General features: G+C 41.4%; 1 protein-coding gene across 1 annotated transcript; it reads left to right on the forward strand.

The window, feature by feature from the left end:
- Window positions 1-12,559: 12,559 nt before the first annotated feature.
- LOC311119136 (major intrinsically disordered Notch2-binding receptor 1-like) lies at window positions 12,560-16,686 on the forward strand (the record flags this gene model as incomplete). The annotated part of the gene is made up of 3 exons (XM_084193882.1): window positions 12,560-14,680; window positions 15,354-15,587; window positions 16,095-16,686. 3 exons carry the CDS (start codon window positions 12,560-12,562, stop codon window positions 16,287-16,289), a joined length of 2,550 nt encoding a protein of 849 aa, XP_084050008.1. The 3' UTR covers window positions 16,290-16,686.
- Window positions 16,687-27,878: the final 11,192 nt, after the last annotated feature.

Raw genomic sequence — 27,878 nt, forward strand, 5'->3', positions numbered from 1 at the left:
CAGTATGATGAAGAGAGGATTATTAACTATTAAGGTAATTACACAGGACGATGAAGAGAGGATTATTAACAATGAAGTTAATTACACAGTATGATGAAGAGAGGATTATTAACTATTAAGGTAATTACACAGTATGATGAAGAGAGGATTATTAACTATTAAGGTAATTGCCCAGTATGATGAAGAGAGGATTATTAACTATTAAGGTAATTACCCAGTATGATGAAGAGAGGATTATTAACTATTAAGGTAATTACACAGTATGATGAAGAGAGGATTATTGTACTATTAAGGTAATTACACAGTATGATGAAGAGAGGATTATTAACTATTAAGGTAATTACACAGTATGATGAAGAGAGGATTATTAACTATTAAGGTAATTACCCAGTATGATGAAGAGAGGATTATTAACTATTAAGGTAATTACCCAGTATGATTAGAGAGGATTATTAACTATTAAGATAATTACACAGTATGATGAAGAGAGGATTATTAACTATTAAGGTAATTACCCAGTATGATGAAGAGAGGATTATTAACTATTAAGTTAATTACACAGTATGATGAAGAGAGGATTATTAACTATTAAGGTAATTACACAGTATGATGAAGAGAGGATTATTAACTATTAAGGTAATTACACAGTATGATGAAGAGAGGATTATTAACAATGAAGTTAATTACACAGTATGATGAAGAGAGGATTATTAACTATTAAGGTAATTACACAATATGATGAAGAGAGGATTATTAACTATTAAGGTAATTACACAGTATGATGAAGAGAGGATTATTAACTATTAAGGTAATTACACAGTATGATGAAGAGAGGATTATTAACTATTAAGATAATTACACAGTATGATGAAGAGAGGATTATTAACTATTAAGGTAATTTCACAGTATGATGAAGAGAGGATTATTAACTATTAAGGTAATTACACAGTATGATGAAGAGAGGATTATTAACTATTAAGGTAATTACACAGTATGATGAAGAGAGGATTATTAACTATTAAGGTAATTACACAGTATGATGAAGAGAGGATTATTGTAATATTAATGTAATTACATTTACATTTACATTTTTAGTCATTTAGCAGACGCTCTTATCCAGAGCGACTTACAGTTAGTGAATACATACAGTGGGGAAAAAAAGTATTTAGTCAGCCACCAATTGTGCAAGTTCTCCCACTTAAAAAGATGAGAGAGGCCTGTCATTTAATCATAGGTACATGTCAACTATGACAGACAAAATGAGAAAAAAAAATCCAGAAAATCACATTGTAGGATTTTTTATGAATTTATTTGCAAATTATGGTGGAAAATAAGTATTTGGTCAATAACAAAAGTTTCTCAATACTTTGTTATATACCCTTTGTTGGCAATGACACAGGTCAAACGTTTTCTGTAAGTCTTCACAAGGTTTTCACACACTGTTGCTGGTATTTTGGCCCATTCCTCCATGCAGATCTCCTCTAGAGCAGTGATGTTTTGGGGCTGTCGCTGGGCAACACAGACTTTCAACTCCCTCCAAAGATTTTCTATGGGGTTGAGATCTGGAGACTGGCTAGGCCACTCCAGGACCTTGAAATGCTTCTTACGAAGCCACTCCTTCGTTCCCGGGCGTTGTGTTTGGGATCATTGTCATGCTGAAAGACCCAGCTACGTTTCATCTTCAATGCCCTTGCTGATGGAAGGAGGTTTTCACTCAAAATCTCACGATACATGGCCCCATTCATTCTTTCCTTTACACGGATCAGTCGTCCTGGTCCCTTTACAGAAAAACAGCCCCAAAGCATGATGTTTCCACCCCCATGCTTCACAGTAGGTATGGTGTTCTTTGGATGCAACTCAGCATTCTTTGTCCTCCAAACACGACGAGTTGAGTTTTTACCAAAAAGTTATATTTTGGTTTCATCTGACCATATGACATTCTCCCAATCCTCTTCTGGATCATCCAAATGCACTCTAGCAAACTTCAGACGGGCCTGGACATGTACTGACTTAAGCAGGGGGACACGTCTCGCACTGCAGGATTTGAGTCCCTGGCGGCGTAGTGTGTTACTGATGGTAGGCTTTGTTACTTTGGTCCCAGCTCTCTGCAGGTCATTCACTAGGTCCTTGCTCACCATTCTTGTGATCATTTTGACCCCACGGTGTGAGATCTTGCGTGGAGCCCCAGATCGAGGGAGATTATCAGTGGTCTTGTATGTCTTCCATTTCCTAATAATTGCTCCCACAGTTGATTTCTTCAAACCAAGCTGCTTACCTATTGCAGTTTCAGTCTTCCCAGCCTGGTGCAAGTCTACAATTTTGTTTCTGGTGTCCTTTGACAGCTCTTTGGTCTTGGCCATAGTGGAGTTTGGAGTGTGACTGTTTGAGGTTGTGGACAGGTGTCTTTTATACTGATAACAAGTTCAAACAGGTGCCATTAATACAGGTAACGAGTGGAGGACAGAGGAGCCTCTTAAAGAAGAAGTTACAGGTCTGTGAGAGCCAGAAATCTTGCTTGTTTGTAGATGACCAAATACTTATTTTCCACCATAATTTGCAAATAAATTCATTAAAAATTCTACAATGTGATTTTCTGGATTTGTTTTCCTCAATTTGTCTGTCATAGTTGACGTGTACCTATGATGAAAATTACAGGCCTCTCTCATCTTTTTAAGTGGGAGAACTTGCACAATTGGTGGCTGACTAAATACTTTTTTTCCCCACTGTATTTTTTTTATACTGGCCCCCCGTGGGAATCGAACCCACAACCCTGGCGTTGCAAACGCCATGCTCTATCAACTGAGCTACATCCCTGCCGGCCATTCCCTAATTACACAGTATGATGACAAGAAGATTATTAACTATTAAGGTAATTACACAGTATGATGAAGAGAGGATTATTAACTATTAAGGTAATTACCCAGTATGATGAAGAGAGGATTATTAACTATTAAGGTAATTACCCAGTATGATTAGAGAGGATTATTAACTATTAAGATAATTACACAGTATGATGAAGAGAGGATTATTAACTATTAAGGTAATTACCCAGTATGATGAAGAGAGGATTATTAACTATTAAGTTAATTACACAGTATGATGAAGAGAGGATTATTAACTATTAAGGTAATTACACAGTATGATGAAGAGAGGATTATTAACTATTAAGGTAATTACACAGTATGATGAAGAGAGGATTATTAACTATTAAGGTAATTACACAGTATGATGAAGAGAGGATTATTAACTATTAAGGTAATTACACAGTATGATGAAGAGAGGATTATTAACTATTAAGGTAATTACACAGTATGATGAAGAGAGGATTATTGTAATATTAATGTAATTACATTTACATTTACATTTTTAGTCATTTAGCAGACGCTCTTATCCAGAGCGAATTACAGTTAGTAAATACATATTTTTTTTATACTGGCCCCCCGTGGGAATCGAACCCACAACCCTGGCGTTGCAAACGCCATGCTCTATCAACTGAGCTACATCCCTGCCGGCCATTCCCTAATTACACAGTATGATGACAAGAAGATTATTAACTATTAAGGTAATTACACAGTATGATGAAGAGAGGATTATTAACTATTAAGGTAATTACACAGTATGATGAAGAGAGGATTATTAACTATTAAGGTAATTACACAGTATGATGAAGAGAGGATTATTAACTATTAAGGTAATTACACAATATGATGAAGAGAGGATTATTAACTATTAAGGTAATTACACAGTATGATGAAGAGAGGATTATTAACTATTAAGGTAATTACACAGTATGATGAAGAGAGGATTATTAACTATTAAGGTAATTACACAGTATGATGAAGAGAGGATTATTAACTATTAAGGTAATTACACAGGACGATGAAGAGAGGATTATTAACAATGAAGTTAATTACACAGTATGATGAAGAGAGGATTATTAACTATTAAGGTAATTACACAGTATGATGAAGAGAGGATTATTAACTATTAAGGTAATTACACAGTATGATGAAGAGAGGATTATTAACTATTAAGGTAATTACACAGTATGATGAAGAGAGGATTATTAACTATTAAGGTAATTACACAGGACGATGAAAAGAGGATTATTAACAATGAAGTTAATTACACAGTATGATGAAGAGAGGATTATTAACTATTAAGGTAATTACCCAGTATGATGAAGAGAGGATTATTAACTATTAAGGTAATTACACAGTATGATGAAGAGAGGATTATTAACTATTAAGGTAATTACACAGGATGATGAAGAGAGGATTATTAACTATTAAGGTAATTACACAGTATGATGAAGAGGGAATTATTGTAATATTAAGGTAATTACACAGTATGATGACGAGAAGATTATTAACTATTAAGGTAATTACACAGTATGATGAAGAGAGGATTATTAACTATTAAGGTAATTACCCAGTATGATGAAGAGAGGATTATTAACTATTAAGGTAATTACACAGTATGATGAAGAGAGGATTATTAACTATTAAGGTAATTACACAGTATGATGAAGAGAGGATTATTAACTATTAAGGTAATTACACAGTATGATGAAGAGAGGATTATTAACTATTAAGGTAATTACACAGGACGATGAAGAGAGGATTATTAACAATGAAGTTAATTACACAGTATGATGAAGAGAGGATTATTAACTATTAAGATAATTACACAGTATGATGAAGAGAGGATTATTAACTATTAAGGTAATTTCACAGTATGATGAAGAGAGGATTATTAACTATTAAGGTAATTACACAGTATGATGAAGAGAGGATTATTAACTATTAAGGTAATTACACAGTATGATGAAGAGAGGATTATTAACTATTAAGGTAATTACACAGTATGATGAAGAGAGGATTATTGTAATATTAATGTAATTACATTGACATTTACATTTTTAGTCATTTAGCAGACGCTCTTATCCAGAGCGAATTACAGTTAGTAAATACATATTTTTTTTATACTGGCCCCCCGTGGGAATCGAACCCACAACCCTGGCGTTGCAAACGCCATGCTCTATCAACTGAGCTACATCCCTGCCGGCCATTCCCTAATTACACAGTATGATGACAAGAAGATTATTAACTATTAAGGTAATTACACAGTATGATGAAGAGAGGATTATTAACTATTAAGGTAATTACACAGTATGATGAAGAGAGGATTATTAACTATTAAGGTAATTACACAGTATGATGAAGAGAGGATTATTAACTATTAAGGTAATTACACAGTATGATGAAGAGAGGATTATTAACTATTAAGGTAATTACACAGGACGATGAAGAGAGGATTATTAACAATGAAGTTAATTACACAGTATGATGAAGAGAGGATTATTAACTATTAAGGTAATTACACAGTATGATGAAGAGAGGATTATTAACTATTAAGGTAATTACACAGTATGATGAAGAGAGGATTATTAACTATTAAGGTAATTACACAGTATGATGAAGAGAGGATTATTAACTATTAAGGTAATTACACAGGACGATGAAGAGAGGATTATTAACAATGAAGTTAATTACACAGTATGATGAAGAGAGGATTATTAACTATTAAGGTAATTACACAGTATGATGAAGAGAGGATTATTAACTATTAAGGTAATTACACAGTATGATGAAGAGAGGATTATTAACTATTAAGGTAATTACACAGTATGATGAAGAGAGGATTATTAACTATTAAGGTAATTACACAGGACGATGAAAAGAGGATTATTAACAATGAAGTTAATTACACAGTATGATGAAGAGAGGATTATTAACTATTAAGGTAATTACCCAGTATGATGAAGAGAGGATTATTAACTATTAAGGTAATTACACAGTATGATGAAGAGAGGATTATTAACTATTAAGGTAATTACACAGGATGATGAAGAGAGGATTATTAACTATTAAGGTAATTACACAGTATGATGAAGAGGGAATTATTGTAATATTAAGGTAATTACACAGTATGATGACGAGAAGATTATTAACTATTAAGGTAATTACACAGTATGATGAAGAGAGGATTATTAACTATTAAGCTAATTACACAGTATGATGAAGAGAGGATTATTAACTATTAAGGTAATTACACAGTATGATGAAGAGAGGATTATTAACTATTAAGGTAATTACACAGTATGATGAAGAGAGGATTATTAACTATTAAGATAATTACACAGTATGATGAAGAGAGGATTATTAACTATTAAGGTAATTTCACAGTATGATGAAGAGAGGATTATTAACTATTAAGGTAATTACACAGTATGATGAAGAGAGGATTATTAACTATTAAGGTAATTACACAGTATGATGAAGAGAGGATTATTAACTATTAAGGTAATTACACAGTATGATGAAGAGAGGATTATTGTAATATTAATGTAATTACATTGACATTTACATTTTTAGTCATTTAGCAGACGCTCTTATCCAGAGCGAATTACAGTTAGTAAATACATATTTTTTTTATACTGGCCCCCCGTGGGAATCGAACCCACAACCCTGGCGTTGCAAACGCCATGCTCTATCAACTGAGCTACATCCCTGCCGGCCATTCCCTAATTACACAGTATGATGACAAGAAGATTATTAACTATTAAGGTAATTACACAGTATGATTAGAGAGGATTATTAACTATTAAGATAATTACACAGTATGATGAAGAGAGGATTATTAACTATTAAGGTAATTACCCAGTATGATGAAGAGAGGATTATTAACTATTAAGGTAATTACACAGTATGATGAAGAGAGGATTATTAACTATTAAGGTAATTACACAGTATGATGAAGAGAGGATTATTAACTATTAAGGTAATTACCCAATATGATGAAGAGAGGATTATTAACTATTAAGGTATTTACACAGTATGATGAAGAGAGGATTATTAACTATTAAGGTAATTACACAGGATGATGAAGAGAGGATTATTAACTATTAAGGTAATTACACAGTATGATGAAGAGGGAATTATTGTAATATTAAGGTAATTACACAGTATGATGACGAGAAGATTATTAACTATTAAGGTAATTACACAGTATGATGAAGAGAGGATTATTAACTATTAAGGTAATTACACAGTATGATGAAGAGAGGATTATTAACTATTAAGGTAATTACACAGTATGATGAAGAGAGGATTATTAACTATTAAGGTAATTACACAGTATGATGAAGAGAGGATTATTAACTATTAAGGTAATTACACAGTATGATGAAGAGAGGATTATTAACTATTAAGGTAATTACCCAGAGTAATGAAGAGAGGATTATTAACTATTAAGGTAATTACCCAGTATGATGAGAGAGGATTATTAACTATTAAGGTAATTACACAGTATGATGAAGAGAGGATTATTAACTATTAAGGTAATTACACAATATGATGAAGAGAGGATTATTAACTATTAAGGTAATTACCCAGTATGATGAGAGAGGATTATTAACTATTAAGGTAATTACACAGTATGATGAAGAGAGGATTATTAACTATTAAGGTAATTACACAGTATGATGAAGAGAGGATTATTAACTATTAAGGTAATTACACAGTATGATGAAGAGAGGATTATTAACAATTAAGTTAATTACACAGTATGATGAAGAGAGGATTATTAACTATTAAGGTAATTACACAGTATGATGAAGAGAGGATTATTAACTATTAAGGTAATTACACAGTATGATGAAGAGAGGATTATTAACTATTAAGGTAATTACACAGTATGATGAAGAGAGGATTATTAACTATTAAGATAATTACACAGTATGATGAAGAGAGGATTATTAACTATTAAGGTAATTTCACAGTATGATGAAGAGAGGATTATTAACTATTAAGGTAATTACACAGTATGATGAAGAGAGGATTATTAACTATTAAGGTAATTACACAGTATGATGAAGAGAGGATTATTAACTATTAAGGTAATTACACAGTATGATGAAGAGAGGATTATTGTAATATTAATGTAATTACATTTACATTTACATTTTTAGTCATTTAGCAGACGCTCTTATCCAGAGCGACTTACAGTTAGTGAATACATATTTTTTTTATACTGGCCCCCCGTGGGAATCGAACCCACAACCCTGGCGTTGCAAACGCCATGCTCTATCAACTGAGCTACATCCCTGCCGGCCATTCCCTAATTACACAGTATGATGACAAGAAGATTATTAACTATTAAGGTAATTACACAGTATGATGAAGAGAGGATTATTAACTATTAAGGTAATTACACAGTATGATGAAGAGAGGATTATTAACTATTAAGGTAATTACACAGTATGATGAAGAGAGGATTATTAACTATTAAGGTAATTACACAATATGATGAAGAGAGGATTATTAACTATTAAGGTAATTACACAGTATGATGAAGAGAGGATTATTAACTATTAAGGTAATTACACAGTATGATGAAGAGAGGATTATTAACTATTAAGGTAATTACACAGTATGATGAAGAGAGGATTATTAACTATTAAGGTAATTACACAGGACGATGAAGAGAGGATTATTAACAATGAAGTTAATTACACAGTATGATGAAGAGAGGATTATTAACTATTAAGGTAATTACACAGTATGATGAAGAGAGGATTATTAACTATTAAGGTAATTACACAGTATGATGAAGAGAGGATTATTAACTATTAAGGTAATTACACAGTATGATGAAGAGAGGATTATTAACTATTAAGGTAATTACACAGTATGATGAAGAGAGGATTATTAACTATTAAGGTAATTACACAGTATGATGAAGAGAGGATTATTAACTATTAAGGTAATTACACAGGATGATGAAGAGAGGATTATTAACTATTAAGGTAATTACACAGTATGATGAAGAGGGAATTATTGTAATATTAAGGTAATTACACAGTATGATGACGAGAAGATTATTAACTATTAAGGTAATTACACAGTATGATGACGAGAGGATTATTAACTATTAAGGTAATTACACAGTATGATGACGAGAAGATTATTAACTATTAAGGTAATTACACAGTATGATGAAGAGAGGATTATTAACTATTAAGGTAATTACACAGTATGATGAAGAGAGGATTATTAACTATTAAGGTAATTACCCAGTATGATGAAGAGAGGATTATTAACTATTAAGGTAATTACACAGTATGATGAAGAGAGGATTATTGTTCTATTAAGGTAATTACACAGTATGATGAAGAGAGGATTATTAACTATTAAGGTAATTACACAGTATGATGAAGAGAGGATTATTAACTATTAAGGTAATTACCCAGTATTATGATGAAGAGAGGATTATTAACTATTAAGGTAATTACCCAGTATTATGATGAAGAGAGGATTATTAACTATTAAGGTAATTACCCAGTATGATGAGAGAGGATTATTAACTATTAAGGTAATTACACAGTATGATGAAGAGAGGATTATTAACTATTAAGGTAATTACACAGTATGATGAAGAGAGGATTATTAACTATTAAGTTAATTACACAGTATGATGAAGAGAGGATTATTAACTATTAAGGTAATTACACAGTATGATGAAGAGAGGATTATTAACTATTAAGGTAATTACACAGTATGATGAAGAGAGGATTATTAACTATTAAGGTAATTACACAGGATGATGAAGAGAGGATTATTAACTATTAAGGTAATTACACAGTATGATGAAGAGAGGATTATTAACTATTAAGGTAATTACACAGGATGATGAAGAGAGGATTATTAACTATTAAGGTAATTACACAGTATGATGAAGAGAGGATTATTAACTATTAAGGTAATTACACAGTATGATGAAGAGAGGATTATTAACTATTAAGATAATTACACAGTATGATGAAGAGAGGATTATTAACTATTAAGGTAATTTCACAGTATGATGAAGAGAGGATTATTAACTATTAAGGTAATTACACAGTATGATGAAGAGAGGATTATTAACTATTAAGGTAATTACACAGTATGATGAAGAGAGGATTATTAACTATTAAGGTAATTACACAGTATGATGAAGAGAGGATTATTGTAATATTAATGTAATTACATTTACATTTAAATTTTTTGTCATTTAGCAGACGCTCTTATCCAGAGCGACTTACAGTTAGTGAATACATATTTTTTTTATACTGGCCCCCCGTGGGAATCGAACCCACAACCCTGGCGTTGCAAACGCCATGCTCTATCAACTGAGCTACATCCCTGCCGGCCATTCCCTAATTACACAGTATGATGACAAGAAGATTATTAACTATTAAGGTAATTACACAGTATGATGAAGAGAGGATTATTAACTATTAAGGTAATTACACAGTATGATGAAGAGAGGATTATTAACTATTAAGGTAATTACACAGGATGATGAAGAGAGGATTATTAACTATTAAGGTAATTACACAGTATGATGAAGAGAGGATTATTAACTATTAAGGTAATTACACAGGATGATGAAGAGAGGATTATTAACTATTAAGGTAATTACACAGTATGATGAAGAGAGGATTATTAACTATTAAGGTAATTACACAGTATGATGAAGAGAGTATTATTAACTATTAAGGTAATTACACAGTATGATGAAGAGAGGATTATTAACTATTAACGTAATTACACAGGATGATGAAGAGAGGATTATTAACCACTAAGGTAATTACACAGTACATTATTATTTTCTTCAAACATTGTACAAACAATTGCCAAAAATGACCTGCTACTACCATGTTACTTCTAGGTAAATACACCGTAATTTCTGTATTGTAGAATAAAATCTTATATAAAAGTGCTTTCCTATGCCATCCACTCATTTTATGGATCGAAAGGGATTCCATCCTCGATATATGATTGATTCATTCCTATATGGCTGACAGGTGCAACTGACAGAGATGTAAAAGCTGAAAGCTTTCTTCTCCTCTCAGTCTAATGGGGTTTTAAGTATTGGCCTTTATGGATGCTAATGTTCGCTAATGATGACAGGTCCACGAGGAGGATTGGCCGGTGTGTGTGTGTGTGTGTGTGTGTCTGTGTGTGTGTGTGTATGTGTGTTTCTGTGTGTGTGTGTGTGTGTGTGTGTGTGTGTGTGTTTTTCTGTGTGTGTGTGTCTGTGTGTGTGTTTGTGCGAGTGTGCGTGTGTGCTATCAGGTCCTCTTGGTTTACTATCAAGCTAAATGTTGTTGAGGAGTCTCAATTATGAAATCATACATTTTTAATCTGTTTTCTCCGTTACACACACAAACACACTTTTGTAATCTGACAGCCTAAAAGAAACACTCCCACACTCCCTCACACACAGAGATATATCGTGCCAACCGGTATGTCTTTATTATAGGCTAGTGTATGATTAATTTGATTAGCCTACATGTAGCCTCTAGTTTGTATTGACATTTCAGGTGTCATAAAGCTATTCTATTCGGAGAGATCATACTTAGTTGAATGGCTGCTTTTTTGAGGCTCCTTTGGGGACTTAGGGACTAGTGAGAGGATGACCTGGTTTCTAATTTTCTACTCTCAGCCTGGTCTGTAGCTACCCGTTTTAACAGAGCTCAACCAGACAGATGAGAATCAACTGTGCAGTGGATTAGATCTTTCTTTCCAAAGGAATATCGTCCTTTTATTAATCTGCAGACAATATGCTACCTGAGGTCGTTTTGCGATTCTCAAAGCCAATGCTGTTATTCTAACGGAGGTGCTGAAATCCAACGATTCTTTGCCCAGAGATAACAGGTAGGCTACCTAAGTCTCCTACTTTGTGTGACTGTTGATAAAATATTGTTTCTAAATAGGCTAGCCTACTTTATAGGCTTTTCAACCTTTTCAACAAGCACAAGTGAAGATGATTTCATGTTCTCATGGCATGGATTATTTGACACTGACTGGATTGACTCCACGACTGTGATAGATTCTGCTCTCCCGATAGTTAAACTTTTAGTGCTTCTGAGATGGCTTAAAAACGACTACATTATCAGATTAATATATGTCATATGTTCTCTTGTATTTGTTTAAGATGTATTTTAAAACACTGCTATTTGAGTTTGGCTTTTCATTTAGCCTACATTTTTTCATCTGGTTCAATCAAGTTAATTTGCATGTCCTCTCACCGGTGTACAGTATATGATAGGCTATGCAGCACTTCCTCGTCATATCATCTGGTCAGTTATTTTAAGGCTCAAAATAAGGTCGCTTGCTGTAAAGTGTGACTCTCAGTGAAATAGAACATTTGACATCACTGTAGTAAAACACCAGGGTCCACATGTTTTTGGTTTGAATTAAATAAAATTGCAAGACCATGCTTCATTATTTAGCTATAGATTATGTGATTTCATTTTATTTTGATATATGATAAATAATATTCTACTAATATGTTCTTACTTTAGGTTTTACTCTGGCTCAGTGGTATTCAAGTGGTAATAAATTAGTGGTAATAAATTAGTGGTATTTATCCTAGGAGTTATTTCCAACCACTTTGATTGTTCTCATGTCTCCTGTTGATTTTATTGTTGATATGAAGGTGATATTGGCTCATGGCCAGCCTGCAACAGGAGTACCCCCTGGTCCTGCTGGGTATTCTGGAGGAGCTGGCCGCTATGCGCCACTGGCTCTCCTTCCAGGACTTGTGTCGAATGGTCAGCACCCGCTTCGACCTGCAGCACCTCACAGAGCTTAGGAGCCTGCTGTTCTCCGCAGCCTGCCGCGACCCCTGTTTCCCCGCCACCCTCTTCAGAGACAGGGTCACCCCCAAGGGACTGGGGACATCCCCGATAGGTGTGGCAGCTGACATCGTCACCATATTCAACCTCATTCAAATGACGGGTGGGGCTCCCGATGAGGCCCAGCCTGCCCAGCCAATGAAAGCCAAGCCCGCCCCCCACATCGACCAATCCCCAGAGCCCTCTTTGCAAAGCTCTTTGCCCATCACTGACGAGGCGAGAATCTCCAGACGTGAAAGGGTGCGCACCCTTTCAGACTCTCAGACCCTCTCAGGCCCCATCGACCCGAGCTTGCTCTGGCCCAAATCAAATTACTCGTTCCGCAAGCGTGCCAGTCTCCCTCCCGATCCCCTCTCTCTGGTCTCCTCATCCCCTCCGAGCCGTGCCAGGGCTGTGTCTTTCGACTGGCGACACAACACCCCGCTGTTCGCTGGCAGCGGCAGCATCCCAGGCATGCAGAGCATCTACCTCCCCCTGGAGACAGACAGCGAGTCCTCCAAGGATTCCCTGAGTGGAGACTCGGCACCCAGGGATCCCGGATCGGAGCCGGGATCGGAGCCGGGATCACAGCCAGGATCGGAGCGGCATTCCTGCGTGAAGAAGAGAGACATCTTCAAGAAGGACTTCCACAACCAGTCACAACTGGTTCCCCATGTGACCATCAGTACTGAGTCTCAGACTCCAAGAGGAGGAGTAGGACAAAGAGGGAGGCAGGAACTTTTTTCCAACCGCAGCTTTGAGCTGCTATCCAACCCGTATCCTTCTCCAACTGTCGGTAGGTCTTCTCCGGAGCGCCGGGCCAAACATGAAAGCCTGGACGACCTCCAGGACTCCACGTACTTTGGCCCAGGGGATACTATTCAAGAATGGTCCCCTCTCCACCTCCAACCTCCCAGGGCCCAGAGGCCAGGGTGGGCCGACAAGAGCCTGAGTCTGGACGACAGGGTGGTGGGCTTAGTGGGTGTGGGCTTGGATGGCTCTGAGGGCTCTCTTCAGGTGAGACTCACTCCCAGCCCCACCACAAACAACCTTGGTGGGGGGTTGTCCCCTCCAAAGGGATGGGAGGGGACCTCCATTCCCGCACTTGGAGGAAGGGGGTTGATGGCCTGTAACAGGGGCACCCAGACCGACACCATGTCAGACCCGCGGCGCCTGCGCAGCCTGGTGCACGCCGACCGCCTGTCTTTCATGACCTCGATGGATGACCCCGACATGATGGGCGAGGATGACATCAGCGCCATCTTCCGCTTCCTGGATGACATGAGCATGTGTGGCTCCACAGGGGTCCTCCACCCCCATGACGTGGGCCCCTCGGCAGCCCAGGACACCCCGGAGGCGCGGCGCGGCCGCCTGGGCCAGCTCCAGAGGCTCTTTCACTCCCTGGATGGCAGCGACGACGGTGGGCTCAAGGCCAGCGTGTGTAAACTCCTCCTGAGAATGGGCCAGATCGAGCGGCGCCTGGAGTCACTGTCCGAGGTCAAGGCTGAGATCTCCCAGGTGCTCTCCTTCCTCCAGCGACTGGATGAGAAGATACAAGAACAGGCCATGGGAGGGGGAGGAGGGGGTGGAGGTAGGTGGCTGGGACCGCCCAGTGGTGTTGGGTCTTCCCTAGGTAGCCTGAGCCATTCGCTCACTCCTGGGTCTGGTGGCTCCTCGGAACCCCAGCCCCTGTCTGTATCTGGGCATTCGTTTGGCAGCCTGGACTGGAACCGGTGGGGCAGCAGCCAAAGGAAGACGGAGACAAACGGAGGTCTGAGCGAGACCGAAGGGGGGAAGAAGGTGGTGCTCTCTCGGCTGGCCTCCTCCAAGCCTGAGGAGAAGAGTGGCGTAGACTCCAAACGGCCGAGCGTCGTCTCCAACTCGTCTGCGCGGGATTGGACGGTGTCATTCTCGAAAAGTAAAGACGTCAAGGCCCAGCCTGGAAAAAAACGACAGGTGATGTATGACCTTAGTCAGTGCAACAGTGTATGTGAGTGTGTGTGTGTGTGTGTGTGTGTGTGTGTGTGTGTGTGTGTGTGTGTGTGTAAGTATGCACACATTAATTCGTTTTGAATACTCAAATCTAAAGCAGAGTCAGACATGTAATTAGCTGGCCTGTTGGTCAGACTGTGGTTTAGGTGGTCAGTTGTTTACATAGTTGATTAGTATAACCCATGGCTCTTTTAATGTCAGTGCAGGACTGCCTTTCATTGTACACTCGTCAAAAAAAGGGTTCAGCTGTCCCCATAGGAGAAACCTTTTTGGTTCCAAGTAGAACCCTTTTGGGTTACATGTAGAATCCTCTGTGGAAAGTGTTCTACATGGAGCCAAAAAGGTTTTTAACTGGAACCAATAAGGGTTCTTCAAATGGTTATCCTATGGGGACAGCTGAAGAACCCTTTTAGGTTCTAAATAGCACCTTTTTTTTCTGAGAGTGCAATCAGTAATCTTCCACTTAGGACAAGAAGGCAAGAGAAAGTCTGCTTGTGTGTATCCAGTTTGTTCACACGTTTATTCCAATATGACAACTTCTGTTTCTGCCTTTACGTTTGCTCTATTTTTCTCTCTTCCTCCTTCTCATCCATCCGCATTCGCTCTTTCACATCTTTGACTCAATCCCTCCATGCAGATGGACCAATCAAACAACTCCGCCCAGAGTCATAAGCTCCCCCCTCAAAAACACTCCCAACTGGTGGAACCGGTGTTCAGTTCCTCTCTCTTGCGTCAGAAGGGTGGTGGGTTGACCAATCCCGGGTTGTCCTCTGGGCTGCCCTGTGACCCCAGATTGGATGGGGGGAGAGGAGGAGCCCCGGTCTGGACCGTGGAGGAGAGAGAGGCCAGAATGTCCCCTCTGGACCTACAGGTACATTAGGATCTTATTGGCCTTTTGGTAACACTTTCCTTTAATACAACCACAGGCCACATTTAATCATTTAATCAGCTTGCAGGCCGTATCTGGCCCGCCGGCCCCCAGTTTGAGACCCCTGCTTTCCAAGAGGAAATGTTTTGTTGTTATTATGAGCACTTACAATGTCTTATTATAAGCTTAAATGTATGAATATGCTGTCAATATTCAACAGACTGAAAACAGATGTTATTCAGTCATCTGAAAACAGATGTTATTCAGTCAGGGTCTTGTGATGCACTATAACTGCATCATAATGCATTAGGTAAAGTTTCACAGAGCTTTCTCCTAAAATGATATAAACCAGGATTAGTCATTGAATCTTCAGAAAATATATCTGAACTGGGATCCAAATGGAACTCCCAGTGAATAAGACTTTTAATGAAACAACTGGAACGGTTATCTATCTGACTCTCTAACATCTGGCATGATAGAGCGGTGGTGACCTAATGTTTTGTCTCGTAGGCCCAGGAGCCTCTAAACCCCAATAACCTGGAGTTTTGGATGGAGGACATCTACACGCCAGGTTACAACACACTGCTTAGGCGCAAAGAGGCCGACCAGCGCAGAGCCAAAGCCTGCAAGCTGGGGGCGCTCATCTTCACAGCCATTACCATAATCCTTGTCATCGTCATCCCCATCGCCACCATGAGCTCCTGAGGCTCTGATTGGATGTCAGACAGGAAACCTCCAAACATAGACTGACTTGATTGGTTGATTAGTGATGACGAGATACAGGGATTCTGAAGTCTGAATGCAGTGTTTATCTGATACATAACTTTTCTTTTTCATATAATGATGTAGGGGACTAATATGCCCTACATATACCATGCTTTTGCACCACTATTCTCAGGGGAGAGTAATAACAAAAGACGAAGCTAAACTAATGCAAACACTTTGTGAATCCCCATGTTATCACAGTCAGTTATGCCCTTGAGTGCTATTTTGGCCTTATCCTGTTGCCCTTACTGGGCTCATTTCTTTCAAGCACAACTGAAAAAATTCAAAATTGTAAAAAGCACAGCATTTGTGTGGGTCTACTGTCTGACTTTGAATGCCTTTGTTTCTCACTAAGCAGTATGGTACAGTAAGTTATGTTGAATAAAACAACTTTTGTTGTCATAGTGGTTTTTCAAGAGTGGGAAATCTGTGATTTCCGCAATTTTTCGCTGGCTAAGCCAATGTGTTTGTTTCATGAAACATGCCACCCCTGTTTGCAGGGCCTTTCCTTGCTGTTCTGCAGCCCTAGTCTATGCAAGACCAGAAAATGGCACCCTGCAAAACTAGAATGGTCCCAGCAAGCAAAATTGCGTTGAAAAGACGTCTACGATACGTACTTTCCAGACATTGAAGTTAGGTTCATTTAGGTCTGAATGAAAGGTGAAATAACATATTTTCCGTACGTTTAAAATACATATTTTCCAGGACGTTGAAAAGGCATCTTTTCCGGACGTTGAAAATACATATTTTCCACACGTTGAAATCAGGTTCATTTTGATTCTAATAAAAGTTGAAAATACTTATTTTCCGGATGTTGATAGGTTCAGATTTCGGATCGGACCAAAAATCTATATCTGTGGGCGTTGAAATCAAGGCTGGTCTGGACCGCACCAAATCTGAACCAAACATAGACGTCTATGATTGGTTCATATTTGGACTGGACCGGACCAAAAACCAATGACTGTGAATGTGGAAATCAAGTCAGGTCTGGACTGCACCAAAAAAAGACGTCCAAATGGCATTGGCATCGGTCCGTGCTTACTGAGGTGTAGCCTACAGTATTACCTGAAATTGAATTTTATGAATGCCCATCCATGTGGTAGGCCCACCATTTGTAAAACAGGACATTGCATTGGCTTTATTAGTCCTGATTCCTGTGACTAATCAATTTGTCTGTTTAAGCTCTGAATATCAGCTACCCAACTTTATCAGGAGTTATTGTGAGCCTATTTGTAATATGTTTACACAGAGGGAAATGCAGAACATTTTCCTTTTCGCTACGATCAGCTTGTCAAAAATGTATGGATACAAATTTGAACCCACTGATCATGACAATGGGGTGAAAATCCTAGACAACAGTTGTGATTGTTCATTCCATATTGTCCATTTTACTTTGACCTGTCCTGTTTTTAGGATATGTTGTTCGTTAACATGACAGTTAATGTTTTTTTTTTTTTTATTGGGCGCCATTTAGGTTGTTTGATCAGAGAAACCTGCATGATGTAAAAAGTGTCTTAGGTTAGGCTATTTCATCGAAGAAACCTGCATGATATAAAAAGTGTCCTTGTCATTAAATTGTCATACCTTTTATCTCCAGCCTGTAGGCTACAGAAAAGGTCACTTGCTCTTTCTACCATATCCTATATCTGCTACACAGGGCCACAACTTTCACTGGGGACAGGGGGGACATGCATTTTAGAAATTGCATTTTTGTCTCCCCCAGTTTTATCATTGGAATGTGATACAAAACGAGGCAATGGTGTGCTTTAGGACCATGCAGAAGCCTCCGAGTGGTCGGGTAGGCTGTTTGGAGTGTTTATCCAACTGGATTTAAAAAATAAAAATATGTCCCCCCCACTTCTAAAACCAAAGTTGCGCCCCTGCTGCTACATGATTTATGTTAGATTCTTTTTTTGACATTGTTGGAGCACCACAGAGATGCCTCTCTCCAACCGTGGAGAGCCTTGCTGGGAATGGACAAGCAAAATATTACTTTGACAAAGTGGGCACCGCTTATCACAGGGCGGCATCAATATTCACCTAAAAAGCCCACATGCCACTGGTTGAGAGAAATTGTCATTGTTTTGGGGTCGAATTATGTGAGGTTTTATGTGTTGAAGGTGCATCTTGGTCAGTGTAGCTCAGAAAATGCCATAGGCGGCCGCCTAATCGTGCCTAATGAGCGGGCCAGCCCTGCCTGTTTGTTTAGTTGTTGTTGATGTTTTGGCCCTTGGGGATATGGAAAAGGAATCCTCTGCCAGGAACCACTTTGTGAATAGGGGATTCACTGTGCAATCTAATTTGTGTGATACCACTACCGTGTTACTGTATGTACACACACACGCGCATGCACATCACATTAATAAAATCAAGGCCTGTATAATACACACAGCCAAAGTTCCTATGACGTGATTGCCAGGGAATGCGGTCTTACTGACGTAGTTGTACCACAGTGCTTTAAAGGGTGATCTGAAAATGTAAGGCCAAAGTGTGGTTTGTTGTGCTGCCTTTGCGGACCCTGAGACCTCACCCACCCACACACGCAGGATGTTGAGAGCATTGCTTCCTCTTAAGTGGATGTGTGTCGACGAAGTGGTCCCCTCGAGTCTAGTTGCTGATCCATTACCGTTGTTGTGTTGGAGCCACAGGAAAGCTGTTGTACTCAGCACGACGCTGCCAGTCTGTGGGGATTCAGTAATAGTAATGATCTGAAACTTCTCCACACCCCTGGATCCCAAACTTATCAATGGGACCCATCTCAAGCTTTTTTGTTGTTGTGACCAGGGGCGGCCTGTTCAATAGGGCGATATGGGCGACGCACTGCCAAACGGGAAAAGGAAGGGATTTTTTTTCTAATCAATTATATCACGGCAACAGTAGTTATCAGTGTTGTAATCTATACGTCTGATCTGCCACAGTGCCACACTGCCACTAAATGTCGAATCAGGCTAAAGTCGTGCTTCAAATGGCTCCCCCCCCTTTTGGGGCGATTTCAGTCAGGTTGAAAATCGCCCAGAATTCTGTCATAGACTCCCATGTAAAATCTATTTTTTTCAAATTTCAGAGCCTTCAATACAATCTCTATGGGTGTCTGAGGGCTTGCACTTACGCGCTTTCGTCATACGTAACGTAACGTAACCATGAACGTAACTGAGAAAAGAGCGGATTGTGTCTTTGAAAGAAGTTCCTTTTTGTCGGCGAACAAATGAAGATAAATTGGCAACGAAACAATTAGGACCTCCCAGACCAAATTTAATAATTCAACAGGTTTCTACTAAAGGCGGAAAGTCCTACACCCGAGGATTTTCCAAAAATTGGTACGAACGGAAAAATAACATTGCCACTCAACTTGATGAGGGATACAGGCTAGCTGTCCGCCGCCACAACGATGAGGTTAGTGTTGATAATCACAAGTTTACTGGAGAACTGAGACCAAGTAGAGACTTTGGACAGGGTGGATATGGTATAATAAAGGCAGTTTATTCAGAGGTAAAGATATCTGGAATCGCGTGCACGGACCCGTTCGTCAAATTCTTAGGGAGCTATACATTAAGCCCCATTACTTACCATATCAGATAAGAGAAATTGCTGCAGCTACATATATTTTACATCCTGGCCCTACATAGTTCACTATTTGCATCACTTACCAAAATATTACATGTGGTCATATATGCTTGGAAAGTGGAGATGCCATAGAACGTCAAAAAAGTAAACATTGCTGGAGACACATTGCCGTTTTGGAGAAGACATCGCGTTTGCTAGCGAAGAGATTTGTTGTGGCAAATGAACTTGGGCTGGGAATTGCCAGGAACCTCACGATAAGATATATGCATCAGCATTGCGAGTCTCATGATTCTATACGTATTGCGATTCGATACTGTGATTTTATTGCGCACCATATGTCTGTTGCAGAGGGATCAGAAAGCCATGAGAACGAGTTTTGATCAGTCATGGAAATAAAAGTGCTGAAAACAAATTGGCTCCCAATGTGAAAAGATTGAGAACAAGCTATGAAGGAACAATAATGGTGTTTTGGTGCAGGTACAGCCAACTAGCGCTAAAATATTGCGATATTGTCAATACAGTATATCGTAAAGTATCACTATGTAACTCGATTTCTTTCACCCCAATCCCTCAAATTAACGGTAAATAACTGAATTGTTTGCCCCACATTTAGCTAAGATGATTAGCTAGCCAGCTAAAATGTTTTATTTAGTTAGCAGTCGCATCTACAATAGTTTACTGTCAATAACATGTCTCCAAAAATGACGTGGTGTCTCCAATTGTGTTGACATTTTACAATTGCGATGCGCATCCATGAGTATCCACTTTCTGTAGCTCAGCTGGTAGAGCATGGCGCTTGTAACGCCAAGGTAGTGGGTTCGATCCCCGGGACCACCCATACACAAAAATTTATGCACGCATGACTGTAAGTCGCTTTGGATAAAAGCGTCTGCTAAATGGCATATTATTATTATTATTATTATTATCTGAAGAGAGCCCCGAAACATTGTGTGCAGACATTTTATGCAATAAATGAAGTAGGTTGAATCTAGTAGTTCTGATCTTCTGATTGGTCCTGATGAGTTGGGCGAGGTCCCCTCCAGGCTACTGTCACTGTTGCATTGGCTCTGAGTCGGGTTCTCTGTCTTCAAATGTTCAGCCTAAGAGAGGGGATTTTTGTGTGTGTGTGTGTGTTTAACAGTGATGATGTGTGTGTGTGTGTGTGTGTTTAATAGTGATGATGTGTGTGTGTGTTTGTGTGTGTGTGTGTGTGTGTCCTCAGAGCAAGAACTCGTGAGTTGGAAGAACTGAGAGGCCTATGGCGTGGGTGTTGTCCTTGGCCACCTGCTGACAAGGCTGACAAGATAGGACCCTTTTGTCCATTGTTATTGGATAGGAACAGAACTTATAACCAGCTCCTGACCTAAATAGATCTTAGCACAACATTTTACTCAACATATCATATTCCATATTCACTATAACAAATATATTTACTACGACATTAGCAAGAACCGCCACATCCTCAGCCGGCTAATCCAGTGTGTGAAGTTTTGCGGAGTGTTTGAGTTAGCTTTGCGAGGCAAAGATGAAACTGAGGGCTCCACCAACCCTGGTAAGCCAACACTTTTGAGATCAGTCAATAAATGCTTCTGGTATTGACTTATATACTGCCCCTGTCTTCATGTTGTTGCTGGACATATCTTTTTTAAAATGTGTGTAGGTCACCTAAATCATCAGAAAAATTGCCCCCCCTGAGAATTTTTTCAGGAGCCGCCACTGGTTGTGACCCACTGAATACAGAAAAGCTAGGGCCCGATTTTAAGGAACAACACAAAAGGGGTCAGATGCGGCCAACCATCTTTGCTCATACTGCATGCACATCAAAAGCATTATTACGCGCCACATACACAACACAGTTTATGTTTTGGCCTCATGGTGGAACGTTATTAATATTTTCTGTGCTTAAATCGGGAGGTGCCGGAACAAAAAGTGAGCGTAAGAGGGGGTTGACCTAGGGAGCTCTGAGGTACCGGAACGCATGAGAAAAAAAAATCACCTCTATAATAAAGCGAAGCATGCATATCGTCGCATTTGCGTAGTCGCATAGAGCAGTAGAGTAGAGGCACTTACAGAAGTTGCACACACGGGGGGGAAATGTAGTAGCCTAGGATCGGGTTAAATGTCATTTTATAAACGCATTTCATACAATTCTACGTCATTTTACATGACTGGAGGCTTTGGCAGAATATTTTTTAATAACGCACAAATGATCGAAATGACAGCCTACTTTGACACTGACGAACTGACAATCTGAGATCAATAAAAATGACCTTTTAATCCATCAATAGCCTAGGCCTAGGTGTGTGGAGACATATTGGCTACAACATGAGGAGGAAACTATAGTCCTTAAAATGCTTTCCAGTTTCACTGACTCACCCAATGATGAGCAGCTCACTCGCTGGTGATGGCGGATGCGCTCGTGCCAAAAGCCTATCTTGCTCATGTTTTACTTTGTAAAACAATATTTGGAAGTTGATCAAATATTTTGGTAGCCTACAGCAGGCTCATGTCTACCAGAGCAGAGAAAGGGAGAGAGATCATATAAAGTGATTCTTATTCTAGTTCTGCGAGAGACACAGGCGCGCTTCTCACACAGCCACCGCCACGGGTTGGTCTCACACATACCGTAGGTTACAATGTTGCGCAAACCATAAGCCCGGGCCGGCCCAACCCGATTCAACTCTTATAATATCAGGCCCGGGCTGAAAATCTACTTTTTCACATTACGTGTTTTTAGGGGGGGATCTCTTCTATTAAAATGTTTACATTGCAAAAAGTGAAAAATATGTTTTATGCCATGAGGTACCGGATACAGATCCGGCCAAATAGGTTCCAGAACGAAACAGTCTGTAATGAATACTCGGACAGAGTGGTAAGATCCAATCGCAGAATAGCGATGCTTTATTAGAGTACAGACAAGGGAATAGCTTAATCGTGGTCGGGCGGGCTGTGGTCAAAACCGGGCCAGGCATAGACAGGCAGAGGTACCAAAGGAGCGGGCTTAGTCGTAGTCGAGGTCACAGGCACAGGATCAGAGAACGGTAATCACTGGGGTAGACAAGTAGAGGATTAAGCAATTCGGGAAGTCAAACAACAAGGCACAGGTCGGATACACGGGTAATCAAAAACAACAAACTCTCTCGGAACAAAACGCTTAGCAAGTCACAAAGGAACAATACCTCGCACCGACTGAACCTCTGAGCACACCTTATATCCTACCCTAATTATGGACAGGTGTGCTCAGAACTCAGGTGAACCAGATCGAGTCTGATGACTCCCCCTCTCTGTAGATCGGGGAAGTGTCAGACTCTGTCTAGACCCAGCCAACCCCCGATCCCTTACAGTATCCCCCTCCCCAGGGCCGGCTCCTGACGGCCTTCTACCTCTACCGGGTGGTCTTCCTCTGGGTCGGGGTCCGGGATGATCTGGGTGTTCAGCGTGGAAAGTGGCCTTGAGAGCGGGGTCTAGTATGTCCTTAGCAGGAACCCAGGACCGTTCCTCCGGTCCATATCCCTCCCAGTCCACGAGATATTCGATGCCCCCTCGTCTCCATCTAGACTCCAGTATCTCGTGGACTGTATAGGTGGTGTCCTGTTCATCCTCCAAAGGTGGTGTAGTAGGTTGTTGAGCGATTGGTGGATACATCGGGCTATAATGAACAGGTTTCAGCAGGGAGACGTGGAACGTCGGGTTTATCCTGTAGTGTCGAGGGAGTAACAGACGGTAGGTGACAGGGTTAATACGTCTCTGAACTTTGAAAGGACCAATGTACCTGGGTTGGAGCTTCTTGCAGCTCCGTCGGAACCGCAGGTCTCGGGTAGACAGCCACACTCGTTGTCCGGATTGATAAGTGGGAGTAGGTCTCCGGCGTCGGTCGGCATAGGTCTTTTGTTGCTGTGAGGCTTGACTGAGATGTTGATGGGCCGTCTCCCAGACCTGCGCACTCCGACGGAACCACTCGTCCACCGCCGGTACCATCCCGGGTGCGGTATCCCACGGGAACAGGGGTGGTTGATACCCTAGAACACACTGAAAGGGCATTAGACGTAGGGAGGTGTGAATGAGTGAGTTCTGAGCATACTCTGCCCAAGGAAGGAATCGGCTCCACTCTTGCGGCTGCCGCGAACATTGTTGCCGTAGATACTTCCCAATTTCCTGGTTGAGCCGTTCGGTCTGCCCATTGGCCTGGGGATGATATCCGGAGGTGAGGCTCACCGAGATACCCAAGCGTTCGCAGAAGGCCTTCCAAACCCGGGATACGAACTGGGGTCCCCGGTCGGAAACAATATCCTCTGGAACACCAAACTGCCGGAACACCTGGTTAAACATAGTCTCCGCCATCTGAGTGGCGTTAGGTAAACGGGTCATGGGTACTAACCGACACATCTTTGAGAATCGATCGATGACCACGAGAATTACAGTATGGCCCTCTGATTCTGGTAGGTCGGTAACAAAGTCCATCGCGATGTGCGACCAGGGTCGTTGAGGAGTTGGCAATGGCATCAGCTTGCCCTCCGGTAGTGCTCGAGGCGCCTTGGACTGAGCACAAACTGGGCAGGATAATACGTAGTCTCGGACGTCATCTGTGAGGGAATCCCACCAGTATTTTCGACTGATGAGTCGAGTAGTTCGAGTGATTCCGGGATGACCAGATCCTAGCAACGTGTGGCACCATTCCATCAGTTGAGGTCGAAGCGAAGCTGGTACAAACACCTTCGACACCGGGGTTTCTGGAGGGGCTGGTTCCGCTTGTAGGCTCTCCTGAATCGTGTCATCGATAGCCCACCTCACAGGGCCAGCACGGCAACTCATGGGGAGGATAGGTTCTGGTTCAACCGGTCTGTCAGCGCGCTCGAACCGTCGGGAAAGCGCGTCCGCCTTACAATTCTTGGACCCGGGAATATAAGAGACAGTGAATTGGAAACGGTTGAAGAACAAAGACCATCTTGCCTGTCGGGAGTTCAGTCGTTTAGCACTGTGAAGATACTCCAGATTGCGGTGGTCCGTGAGCACTTGGAACGGATGAGCTGCTCCCTCCAGCCAATGTCTCCACTCCTCCAGTGCTAACTTCACCGCCAGCAATTCACGATTTCCCACGTCGTAGTTCTGCTCGGCCGGATTCAGCTTCTTAGAAAAAAAAGCACAGGGTCGTGATTTGGGCGGCTCACCTTGGCGCTGGGATAGCACGGCTCCAACTCCAACCTCCGAGGCGTCCACCTCCACGATGAACGGCAACGTAGGATCCGGCTGACACAAAATGGGAACGGTGGTAAATCGTTGTTTCAATGTCTCAAAGGCCCGCACTGCCCCCTCCGTCCATTCCAGACCACGCCCCTTGTGGCTGGTCATCGCCGACAGGGGAGCTGCGGTGGTTCTGAAATTACGCACGAACCGTCTATAGTAATTGGCAAACCCCAAGAATCTCTGAAGCTCTTTCACCGTCTGGGGTTGAGGCCAGTCTCGTACAGCTTGTACCTTGGATTCATCCAGTCTTACCCCGTCGGGAGTGAGTATGGCCCCAAGGAAGGAAATCGTCGTGACATGGAATTCACTCTTCTCGGCCTTCACGAACAGAGAGTGTTGGCGGAGTCGGTCCAGAACCTGTCGTACATGGGACACATGTTCACTCAGAGAGTTAGAGTAGATTAGGATGTCATCAATGTACACTATGACGAAACGATCAATCAAGTCCCTAAAAATGTCATTCATGAATGCCTGGAACACAGAGGGCGCGTTAGTAAGTCCATAGGGCATAACACAATATTCATAATGTCCTCGATGGGTGATGAAGGCGGTCTTCCATTCATCCCCCTCTCTAATGCGCACCAGATTGTACGCACTCCTGAGGTCCAGTTTACTGTAGATGGAGGCTTGCCCCACCTGCTCGAGGGCCGCTGGAATCAAAGGAAGGGGGTAACGATTTTTTATGGTGATATCGTTCAAACCTCGATAGTCTATGCAAGGACGAAGTCCGCCATCCTTTTTCTTAACAAAGAAAAAACTGGATGCGGCGGGAGACGTAGATGGGCGAATGGCCCCTTGCTGAAGTGCCTCATCAATATACTTGCTCATTGATTCCCGTTCCGGCTGAGACAAAGGGTAGATTCGTCCGCGAGGAGGGGTAGCCCCGGATAGCAGATCAATTGCACAATTCCAGGCCCGATCCGGTGGTAGCACGGAAGCCCTCTCCTTGGAGAACACCTGCGCGTAATCCTGGTACTCTGTAGGAACAACAGTAGACACCGCACCCTTCGCATCCTCCACAGTAGACGTTTTGCAAGGTAAAATGAGGCACTCAGCCCTACATACCTCACTCCAAGCCGTGATATCGCCAGATTTCCAGGAGATGACCGGATCATGGGTAACGAGCCAGGGGTGGCCAAGGACTAGCGGCTCCCGTGGGGCGGAGATGACGAACAGAATGATGTTCTCATGGTGCAGGGAGCCGACTTGTAACTTGATTTCCCCGGTACGGTGCGTAATGAACCCAGTGCCCATGGGCTCACCGTCTAGCGCGTTGACTCTCAGGGGAGGTTGAATTGGGATAAGTTGAACTCCCAACTCCTCAGCAAGACCCATATCCAGAAAGCTGGCAGCCGCTCCGGAATCAATAAGTCCCTCCAACCTGCGCACTTTCTCTCCGACAGATAAGGTGACAGGCACATACATTTGTTTAGATGTAATGTTCAACACTGGAGTCTCACTCACCGGTTTGGCAGTTCCGAGGCGATATCCTGGGGTACGGTTAGGTCGTACCGGACATTGACGAACTAAATGACCCGCCTGACCACAATACAGGCATAGTCCGTCTTGCCGACGTTGTTGTCTCACCGAACCTGGTAGAGGTGACCGTCCCAGTTGCATAGGTTCCTCCTCAGATTCTCTCCTCCGCTCTGTCGATTGCGTAGGACCAGTGATCGAGGGCTCCCGGACTGTGGATGCCTTGTGTTGCACTATAAGATTATCAATAGAGATGGCTATTTTGATAAACTCATGTAGCACAGTGATATCTCCTCGACAAGCCAACTCAGTCTGTACGTCTTTGCGCAGCCCTCTTCGGAAAACTGTGAGCAAAGCAGTTTCGCTCCATCCGCTACCGGCTGCTATAGTACGGAACTCTAAAGCGTAGTCGGCTACTGTGCGACGGCCCTGCTGAAGTTCGCATAGTTGGTCTCCCACACTACGCCCAGATACTGGGTGGTCGAACACCTCTTGAAACAGTCTCTTGAACTGAACTTCCGCATTCAACTCGGGGACCTCAGCTGCCCAAAGCGCAGTAGCCCAATCCAGTGCTCTTCCCGTTAGCAGAGAAATCATGAAATCCACCCTGCTACGGTCATCGGAAAACATAGTACGATTATACGACACATACAGGGACATCTGGAGTAGAAACCCCTGACATTTGCCAGGTTCCCCGTCGTACCTTGTCGGTATAGAAATCGGAGGTGCATGACGAGGACTGACCGTACTCGGGGTGGTGCCTTCCGCTGCACCAGCGTTGAGTAGCTGTAGGAGTTCATCCATGCGTTTCTCCTGTATCTCCCATCGCCTCTGTAATTCCGCTGGATCCATGGTAATGGCGAGGTATTCTGTAATGAATACTCGGACAGAGTGGTAAGATCCAATCGCAGAATAGCGATGCTTTATTAGAGTACAGACAAGGGAATAGCTTAATCGTGGTCGGGCGGGCTGTGGTCAAAACCGGGCCAGGCATAGACAGGCAGAGGTACCAAAGGAGCGGGCTTAGTCGTAGTCGAGGTCACAGGCACAGGATCAGAGAACGGTAATCACTGGGGTAGACAAGTAGAGGATTAAGCAATTCGGGAAGTCAAACAACAAGGCACAGGTCGGATACACGGGTAATCAAAAACAACAAACTCTCTCTCTCTCTCTCTCTCTCTCTCTCTCTCTCTCTCTCTCTCTCTCTCTCTCTCTCTCTCTCTCTCTCTCTCTCTCTCTCTCTCT

Source organism: Coregonus lavaretus, assembly GCF_964263955.1.
Source record: "Coregonus lavaretus genome assembly, contig: HAP1_SCAFFOLD_4164, whole genome shotgun sequence".
Lineage (NCBI taxonomy): Eukaryota > Metazoa > Chordata > Actinopteri > Salmoniformes > Salmonidae > Coregonus > Coregonus lavaretus.